Genomic DNA, 9,870 nt, shown 5'->3' on the forward strand with positions numbered 1-9,870 from the left:
CTGGGGTACTTTTAGATAGTTTGGTACCATTAGTTTTAGCTTAGTTTAGTTCTGTACATTTAGTCATGCTTAGATCTGTTTAGTTTAGCTTAGCTTATTTAGACAATTTTTTATCATTGTATGTTGTCTGTAATTTTGTTCATTATCATGTTCTGTAACTCTGTCTGTAATTTTGTTCTTGTGTTGTAAAGCACTTTGAGTCGCCTTGTGCTGAAAAGTGCTATATAAATAAATGTACCTACCTACCTACCTGTCTGTGTCTTACCTGTCTATGATCCGTTTGTCTCTTTCTTGTCTATGACCTGTGTATGTCCCACCTGTATTTCACTTGTCCATGACATGTCTGTCTCGCATCTATCTATTACCTGTATCTCACTTGTCTATGACAGTCTGTATCTCACCTATTACCTGTCTGTGGTTCACCTTTCTATGAATGTCCTGTCTATCACCTGTCTGTCTTTCACCTGCCAATGACGTGTCTGTCTCTTACCAACTGTGTGTCTGTCTTAGGACTGGTGGCGTATCTTTTTGGTGATCCTGGCGCTCCTACTGACTCTGAAAGAGGTGTGGAGGGAGGTGGAGGATGTCCTGCGTTCGAAAAGGAAGCTCCGTCTGCAGCAGCACTGGATGGAGCGTCGTCTCCATGACGACCTTCAGTGCTCACATCCTATGTGGCCTCAGGTAGGGAATGAGATATCATTAAGAAAAACATGTTTACAAAGTAGCAGTTTGTAGGAATCCTGCCAAAGGCAGTGCAGACCATTGCTGCATGTGTCAGTAGAATAAGTAATAAAATAATGTTTTTTGTAAAATGTAGAAGCAGAAATAAGAGTTTATTATGCGTTTGCAGGAGAGACAGTTCCTTCTGGACGAGACCAAACGGGTTCACAGAATGAGGGGAAGCTACAGCCAGGACATGTGGTACAAACATACACATCCTGATGTCCAAGACCCCAGTAACATGCTCTGCATAAGACATAGCCTTAAAAATCAGGTCTGAAACTACGGCCCCATTCAGATCTGACCATTAAATCCATCTGTACCTCCCAAATTACATTCAGATAGTTGTAAATACAGGTGTGAACAGGCTTAATGGACATTGAAAACATTTTCATCTACCTGCAGAGAAGGTCTGGATGCCTTTTATCTGCATGCGTATGGTAATCTGAACACAATCCATCCAGAGTCCCACCGTAGGATCTAACTGAACTGACATGACCCCCACACAAGAGGCAGAGTTATTACCTGCACATGCTAGGGTTGTCAGGATTTGGGTAACTTTAAGTTTATTTTTGAATTAGGTTTATTGTTTCTTTAATTCTGTTTTTTGGTTGTCCCTGTGTTTAGTTTAGTTAGTTAATGTTTTGCTCTCTGTGCCTTTTGTGTTCCTGTCATCATTCACCTTTCCTCTGCTCAGTACCTGTCAGCCTGCCTCAACCACCCACACCTGTCCCTCATTTCTAATTAGTCACCTGTGTTCACTTATAAACTACCCTCAGCCTTTAAAACCAGTTCATCTCCTTCACTTTCCCGTTGGTTCATTGTCACTTTCATGCGCTGTCCAGTTTTTCTCGTGTCTCGCCCTCATGTTCTTTGCAACTTTTGATGTTGTTAGTTTTTGTTATCGAGTTTTTGTTGCTGCAATATCGTCTTTTTGGTTTTTAGTTACTTATTTAAAAAAAAAATGTTTTTCTCTTGGAGCTCTCTGTCTCAGTCTGCAACTTGGGTCCAAACCAACCACCAAACTTGGGTGGTAAAAGGGTTAAAAAAAAAGTCTGTTTTAGCTACTGGCTTATTAATGATAATTAAAAGCCATCCTTAGAAATATTGTGAAGATACTGCCTTTTTTTCTTTTTAGCTAAAAGTTCTAGAGAACTGTTTATCAGAATCTATCTTAATACAAATGCCTGTTTTGTTTGATCAACATGTTTTCTGAAGTTTACACAGTGAATGCATTTATGTTGCTGCTGTTATTACCTTTGGTCACTAGATAGCACTGTTGTGACACCGTAGGACAGAAGAGAGTATGTTGGGAAGGCTGAGACTGGTAGAGAGTGGAGCAGTCCTGTAATGGCACCTGACCTGATGGCACGCATGTGATAAAGTTCAGTTTTACCGACCGTCTCCTATTTCATTTACAACCACCACAACAGTTTTGTTACTAAACAAGTTGAGCACTGTAGACAAGTTTTCCTAAAAATAAATTTTGAATGACATACATTTTATTTTTACTTGAGTAGATTTTTACAGAAGTAACTATACTTTTACTTTAGTATATAATTTTAGTACTCTTTCCACCCCTGAAGAATACCAGGTCAAAAACCTGGTCTGAAATGGAAAAATAAACCCAACCACTTTATACAAGGTCTGAAAATAGGTCTGAGACTGCATATGAAACAGTAACTAAGAAACCAAGTGTGAAACAATGTCTAAGACCAGATCTAAAACCAGATGTGAAACCAAGAAACAAACTAAAATAAGCCTGAAACAAACAAACAAAAAAAATAAAACAGGTGTAAAATGAGGCCTGATATAAGTCTGAAATGTAGAAACCTGGTCTAAAACCAAGTCTGAAACTGAATATGAAACTAAGATACCAGGTCCGAATCTAATAAATTAGGTGTGAAACCAGGTCTGAGACCCAATATGAAAGGGTCTAAAACCAGGTCTGAAATTTAAAAGTTAGTCCTGACACAAAGTCTGAAACCAAATGTTAAACCAGAGAAGCAGGTCTGAAACTAGATAACTAACCAGGTCTGAAACTGGATATAAAATCTGGAATCCAGGTGTGAAATTTGGTCTGAAACTGGGTCTGAACCTAGATCAGAAAAAAGTCTGAAACCAAGTTGAAACTGGGTCTGAAATCTGGTCTGAAATGTTATGCTGTCAAGCCAAAGGGCAATAAACAACAACCAAAATGAAGTTAATACCATTTATACACAAATAAGAGGGTTTCCCATTAACTTTACCTATTCGTTGTCAATCCAAAAATGTTCAACCCGAATTAAAACACTACTTCAGGTGGACAAACCCACACAACCCACTACAATGTTCACTGCAAACTTAAGATGTACTCGATTCACTGCAAAATGATCACATGCAATCCACACTCAAGATCACACCAAACAGCATCGAGTCTCAGATATTTAAAATTAACAGCGAGTGGAACGTGTGTATTCCGGGAAGTGACCCAAAGACAAACAAAGGACAAGACAACCAAAATAACCAAAATAAATGAAAAATTGTTAGCACTAGTACTAAGTACTAAGGGAGACAAACAGTCCAAGACTGGGTGGACTAACGAAAAGAAAAATTACACTCTAAAAGGACAGCAGGAAGCAATGATATAACTGTAAAAACAAAAATACAAAAATTACTAAATACTTATTAAATCACTTTACTCAAGTCAATCTAAAACACATTAAAAACACTGCGTACCTGCATCGCATAAAGCAGCACTCTAAAGCCAAACTTGATGTAGCAGATCTGGTGTAGCCCTACCAAATAAAAAACAATATAAAAAAACATACAATTCAATCTAATTATAAGAGACAAATGTATAAGGCCTACCTGCGGCGTTGAATAACCACACGCCCGGGTAACGCTACCACCCGAACATCATTAATAATGTGGCCCTGTATAAAAACACCACGTCAGCACAGACTTATTTAAGAGAATCAACTTAAAACAGTTTTTTTTTCTCCAAACCATACCACAGCCAAAAAACAGTGGAACACGTTTGCCCAACACACACCTGGTCACACACAGGAAATTGACACTTGGACACCACCCTTCCCTCCTCCCTTTTATGGAAGCTCAAGCTGTGGAGGGTGCGACACCTAGTGGTGCCACCTGTTACAAACTGAATCAAAACCAGGTCTAAAATGAAGTTTGACTCTAAGACTCAAATCCGATATCAAATCAGAAAACTAGGTCTGAAATATTTGACATCAGGAATGAAATCAGGAAACCATGTATGAAAGTAGAAGACCAGGTCTGAAACCAGGAATCCTAGTCTGAAACAAATCTAAAACAGGGTTTACAAATTGTAAATGTGTTCTTGATGAGCTTTTCAGTGTTTCTGATGGTTCTTTAGCTTTATAACATGTATCTCCATGTGTTATCAGGAACATCTTTGACTGGCTGGTTTACACTCTACTGACGGTGTCCTTCAGCTTCCACATGGTGGATGTGTTTCATCCATCTGCTAGTTTGCACACGCTCAGTCGGCGCCTGTTCGCCATCTCTATCATCTTTTTGTGGCTGCGACTCATGAAACATGTCAGAGCCTTCAGGTACAAAACTTTTATTACAGACAATAAAACAATGATGTAGAGTTTTTATGAAAGAACATTGTTTCATTGTGTCAGCTTTTAAAACAAGCTTTAAGTCATAGAGATTGTGTTTAAACTGTAATGAATAAAAATTTCAGCTTAGCAAAAGCTTGATCCTATGTAGGCACAAAGCAAAATATTACAGTATTATCTGCATAAAGTGAAAGTTAGCATTTACCATGATACTGATACAATGTAGAATGACTTAGAGTGGTTCCAGGACAAGTCCCGGGGAAACACCATGGAAGCCTGAAGTAAGGCTTTCTGTTTGACAGTTTGGTTAGAAAAAAACTGACAGAAGGATCCAAAATTTCAGATAAATCAATAAAACAAGTGCAGCTTTGATTAAACAAAGAGTCTTAAAACCCAACTGTAGCACTTCAAGTATTTAATGTACATTTGATATATTTGCCCAAGTACCATTCTCTACGGTAACCTCTGGAGAAATGTGAGTTTAGAAAAAAGGATGGCTGTTTATGCAGGTTGATGGGGCCATTTATTGTCATGCTGGGGAACATTGTTGGAGATGTGATGTGTTTCCTGTTCCTGTACGCTGAGCTCTTCATCCCCTATGCCTGCAGCTTCTGGATCATATTTGGAGGTTAGACTACCTCTGCATCTATTTTACTGTCTTTGTGAGGACCATTCATAACCATTTGATGATGATGTCTCCACAGGCTCGTCGTCAGTTCCCAGCATGCTGTCTGTCTCAGATCTGCTCTACAGTCTGTACCGGATCACTCTGGTGGATGAGTATGAGTATGCTGCCATGGTAATGGTGGATGAAGTCATGGCTCCTCTGCTGTGTGGGACATTTCTGGCTGCATCATCCATCTTATGTGTCAACCTGTTGATTGCACTGCTCACTGACACCTTCCAGAGGTCAGAGGTCACACCTGGACAAAACACCTGGACTGAGAGACAGATTAGGACCTGTTGTTAGACCAGGACTAACAACTGGACCAACATCAAACGAAGACTGAAACCTTACTGAGATCTAACTGACATCTAGACCACATGAATGAGTGGTTGGTTCACTTAATGAGTAAACGAAAGATGAACTAGAAGCACTCGGAGAGCACAAACCTCCACCAAGGCCATAGCTTCATTAAAAAATAGCCTGATCCAGATTGTGGACTGGATCACCACCAAAATTTAACCACTTGTTTGTTGTGACAACCCCAACTTTTCCTGAAAATTTCATCAAAATCTGTTCATTAGTTTTTAAGTCATCTTGTGAACACACAAACAAACCAACACTACTGAAAACATAACCTCTTTTGTGGAGGTAATAAATGAACAAATGACTGAATGAATGAACAGTTTGTTGGTTGGATTAATGAAAGAATTAATAATTTGTGTTTCAGAGTTCACGATAACTCGCAGGCTAACGCAGTGATGCAGCAGGCGGCCGTCATCCTGCAGGTGGAGGAGTCCATGCCCCACCTCCGCTGTTTCTATGATGCCCTGTACATCTCCAAACATTGCTCACCATTGGCTGATGCCTCAGATGACATCACGGCAAACCCCCGTTATCATCAAGACATTGGACACATCAAAGCACAGATCAAAGTTTGTATTACAGGAACCAGACATTTTCTTTGAAGTCATGTTTTCTGGGTCATGATAGCATCTCTTTGTCCTGCAGGAGACTTTGGACCAGTTCCTAGTCCTGCAGAGGGACACAGAGGCAATAAGAAGTTCAAAGTGAGCTCTTTAAGACTCATTCAACAAATCTGTGTGAAAACTTGAGCATCAAGTCTAACAGAAAATGTCTTTACTAGAGTTCAGAAGGAAGAAGACAAGCAGAACCAAGTGCCTCAGAATCGGGACCCATATAGACAGGAACTTCATGCAATCCGAGCAGACTTGAAGGAGCTTCAGACTCTGGTTCAGCAGCTGGTACAGGACAGAACTAATTTGGTTAGTAGCTCTAAGAGTAGATTAGACTAGATATGACCAGTTCAGATCCAGTTTCCTGACACGGGTATAAGGGCTGCTCAGTTCTGGTAAAAATATTAATCATAATTGGTAAAAAAGAATAAAATTTACTGAGTTTGAAAACTTTGCATTTTTTTGCACTTATAGAACAGTGAATTGACCTGAACAGGATTTTTTCTGACACCGTCCTGTTAAACTTTCACTTAAAATAGCTGACAAAGCTTTTATTCACATGCAGGCTACTGTATAAATTAAAAAACAAATAAATAAAATCATCAATACAGTACAGTTCCATGATAATGTAGGGCTCTATGAAATCATTTCACCCCTGTTCTCTTTTTAATCTTTCTAAATTTCATATTTTATTATGTAAACACATTTTTTTCACCTTAAAATTGTCTTATTATATGTTGGATTTATACAATTTCAGTAATAAATGGGAAACTGGTCAGAGTTAAAGGAGAAATGGATGTAGCAAGTTTGGTCCTGAAGAAAGGACAGAAGGTCCAGATTAGATGGACCAAGATCATGGAGACGGTCTTGAAGAGACCTGATGATGGAACTGATGCAGAAGGTGGAGACACAAAGGATTGTGTTGAGCTGAGTACATATGCAACCACCATTTCTCTGTTTGATATATGTTTTTAATTATTTAAAACAAGTTCCCCAATTCAGGAATCTGAAGTATTTTTGTAGAATGATTTTCTATTTACAAATTTAAAATCTAATTAAATTCCAGGTTATAAGGCAACACAATAGAAAGGTCACCTAGGGGGATTGAAAACATTTGCAAATGCACCCATAACCCTCAGCTACAATAAGAATAAAAAGAAGAACAATTACAGTTGGGATCAGGAGAACAAGAGGGTTCACTTCCTCAGGATTAGTCTGGAAACACAATTTCAACATGTTTTTTTTTACATTTTGACAATAATCTTTAAACTTATCAAATCTAAAATAAACATTTATCCCCTTATTTTTCTTTTTCTGAGTAGCAATATTAGGCCCTTGAAGAAAAAAAGTAAAAAACTGAACTAGTTAAATTAATTTCTAATTTTTATTCTGTATTACACCTGTTCTGGTTGTAATTCATCTTATTTTTGTTTAGCTTTTATTTTACCTCTAGGTGTGTGTGTGTGTGTGTTTGTTTATAATCAGCTGTAAAAAAAATAAAAATTATGGACACGCCCAGTTTTGTGTTGACCCCGCCCTTCGAGCAGATTGTATTTTAAAGGTAAAATGAAATAAAATGTAAAAATAATGATTTTTCATGTTTTTGTTTTAGTTAAACACTGTCATATAACACTCCAGTGGTGCATTTCTCTGATTTAACTCATTAATGACTTATTTTTAGAGTTTATGTGTCATAATCCCGAAGTGGGATGATAATAATCACCCCACACCAATCACATGTAGGAGTAAAAGGAAAGGAGGGAGAATATATCTTGTAAACAAATGCTGTAAAAGAAGACATATTTATATTTGCATTATGGACCTTCAGATTATATGGAAACCATAAATAAAAGTCAAGATGATACAAAGGGAAGGTCATACTTTACCATACAGCACACAGTAATAAGAGAAAAGCCCCTGATTGTTGATAAAAGAAGAAACTCTGTTAACATTATTAGGCTCTGACTGGAAAACACCCAGATGTGAATGCCGAAGCACTGAAACAGTCAAATTATCACAGGAGAAAATTCGACCCTGACCTAATATAAGACATTAACAATGATTATGTGCAAATAGTCTAATAAAATAAAACAAATTGATAACAATGAACAGGAGATGGCAGCAGTTCGCCTTTCACTCGACGCCCGCCTAACCCGAAGAAGAAAAAGAAGAAGAAGAAGACGAAGAAGAAGAAAAGGGAGGAAAATGTGACTGTGGGGAAGATGAGACAGTGGAACATGTTATTTTTAATTGTAGGAATTATTTGATACTGAAAAAACCAGTTAATTAGAAACCTAAGTAATATGAAAATGAAATTTGATATTGTGTAATTACTGCAAAAGGATTCAGGAAACAGAGGATATCAAGCTATATGTAATTTTTTTGAAACAGTGCAAGTTGTTTAAAAGGATATAAGGTTTTTTTTGTTTGTTTTTGTTTGTTTTTTTTTTAGGTTTTTTTCCGTCATGTGGTCCACAGTCCTTACCAGTTGGTGGCGGTAATGTTCACCTAACGGTTCTTGCCAACCGCCAGTAAAATTCAAATAGAAGAAGAAGAAGAAGAAGAAGAAGAAGAAGAAGAAGAAGAAGAAGAAAAGGGAGGAAAAAAGATGGCGGCAGCAGAGATCGACAGAGATCCGCTGTTCGCTCCCAGCGCCGACTTCATGAACTTCTCTGCCAAAGACACGGCCTCGGTAAGCGGCTGGTGGTGCTGGGAGGCCCGCTGACTTTGTCCAGTCCTGCCAGGTGTGAACCGGAGCTCGGTCCGCCGCGGGCAGAGCTCCGGTTCGGGGTTAATCTGCCGCGTCTCGGCTTGTTGTTCGGCTCTGCTCAGGCTAAAATTGCTAACACTGGTGGAGATGTGAACAACATCTGGATGGACGTGACCCCCCTGTCGGTGTGTCCGCGCCAGATGTTGGCTCAGATTCCAGCGGTGGGGCTTCTTTAAGGCCAGTTCCCGAACGCTTATGTAACGAGTGTTTACGGTCATTTAACTTCGTCAGCTCGCCATGTGAACTCTGTGACCCTGTCGGGAGCTTCACGCGCTGTCACCCTGAACGGCGGCCTCAGGTCACATGACACACAGGTGAACGTACATGATAACTCTGATAGGTGAGCTGCTTCACTCTCCTGGACATCAGCTGTGATGTCAGTTGTCAGTTACCATGACAATACGGTGTGAGGGGTTGGGCCGACAGTGAAATGTGTTTCTAGTTTCACTGAAATTGAAACATGTTTGGAAACATCTGGCTGGCTTTCAGCTGGTGCCTGATGTGATCAGGACAGGTGTGGTCTGTGGAGCTGTGTTCCTCAGGTGTGTGCCAGTTCAGAATAAAACACTTCCTGAGTGTTCAGATCAGACAAAAACCTTGTTCTTCAACCAGAAACATCTGATTGTCAAAAAACAACTAACATCACAAGTGCTACACTACGAAACAAGTCCAACAAAGAAGGGCCTTCTTCTCTTATTGTTGTTTGACAAAGCCTAAAACTCTGCTAAGAAATTAAAGTACAACAGTGGCTCTGGTGTTACTTTAGCTTTAGTTTCTGTGTTTATTCACGTGAAAAGGGGCAATACTCAACTTGTGGCAGGATGTAAATGTAAAAATGTCTTTGTCTAAAATGAATTACTTCACCAAACGTCAAGTTTATCTTTCGCTGATCCGAAGCCCGGATAAAGGATGAGAGTTGGAACTGTGACATTCAAAAAAAAGAAGAACAACGAAAAACCCAACAGGATATATATATATATATATATATGTATATGTATATATATGTGTGTATATATATATACATATATATATATATATATATGTATATATATATATATATGTATATGTATATATATGTGTGTATATATATATACATATATATATATATATATATATATATATATATATGTATATGTATATGTATATATATGT

General features: G+C 38.5%; 2 protein-coding genes and 1 long non-coding RNA gene across 11 annotated transcripts in view; 2 read left to right on the forward strand and 1 right to left on the reverse strand.

Annotated features, from left to right (window-relative positions):
• Window positions 1-3,920, reverse strand: part of LOC112451303 — a 20,408-nt gene extending 16,488 nt beyond the window's left edge. Inside the window, exons 1-5 of one of the 4 annotated variants that reach the window (XR_003040098.2) lie at window positions 3,714-3,917; window positions 3,571-3,635; window positions 3,439-3,497; window positions 1,978-2,082; window positions 491-676 (exon numbers count right to left, since the gene is read on the reverse strand). This is a non-coding gene — a long non-coding RNA (uncharacterized LOC112451303). Of the gene's footprint in view, window positions 1-490; window positions 677-1,977; window positions 2,083-3,438; window positions 3,498-3,570 lie in introns of all 4 variants that reach the window. The other 3 variants (XR_003040099.2, XR_005232660.1, XR_005232661.1) reach the window with 3 other exon arrangements.
• LOC108246757 (transient receptor potential cation channel subfamily A member 1) overlaps window positions 1-7,466 on the forward strand; it is a 15,603-nt gene extending 8,137 nt beyond the window's left edge. For 2 of the 5 annotated variants that reach the window (XM_017434459.3, XM_017434460.3), the window contains exons 12-19: window positions 511-681; window positions 851-921; window positions 4,128-4,295; window positions 4,817-4,935; window positions 5,012-5,216; window positions 5,702-5,906; window positions 5,983-6,041; window positions 6,119-7,466. In XM_017434459.3, the coding sequence (XP_017289948.1) occupies window positions 511-681; window positions 851-921; window positions 4,128-4,295; window positions 4,817-4,935; window positions 5,012-5,216; window positions 5,702-5,906; window positions 5,983-6,041; window positions 6,119-6,287 (1,167 nt within the window). In that variant the 3' untranslated portion in view covers window positions 6,288-7,466. Of the gene's footprint in view, window positions 1-510; window positions 682-850; window positions 922-4,127; window positions 4,296-4,816; window positions 4,936-5,011; window positions 5,515-5,701; window positions 5,907-5,982; window positions 6,042-6,118 lie in introns of those variants that run through there. The other 3 variants (XR_001809045.3, XM_017434461.3, XM_037973624.1) reach the window with 3 other exon arrangements.
• Window positions 7,467-8,110: 644 nt separating this feature from the next.
• ubr2 (ubiquitin protein ligase E3 component n-recognin 2) overlaps window positions 8,111-9,870 on the forward strand; it is a 53,699-nt gene continuing 51,939 nt past the window's right edge. For both annotated transcript variants that reach the window (XM_025010146.2, XM_017434448.3), the window contains exons 1-2: window positions 8,111-8,129; window positions 8,493-8,640. In XM_025010146.2, the coding sequence (XP_024865914.1) occupies window positions 8,557-8,640 (84 nt within the window). In that variant the 5' untranslated portion in view covers window positions 8,111-8,129; window positions 8,493-8,556. The remainder of the gene's footprint in view (window positions 8,130-8,492; window positions 8,641-9,870) is intronic.

The sequence above is a fragment of the Kryptolebias marmoratus genome, linkage group LG22 (genome assembly GCF_001649575.2).
Source record: "Kryptolebias marmoratus isolate JLee-2015 linkage group LG22, ASM164957v2, whole genome shotgun sequence".
Classification (NCBI taxonomy): Eukaryota; Metazoa; Chordata; class Actinopteri; order Cyprinodontiformes; family Rivulidae; genus Kryptolebias; species Kryptolebias marmoratus.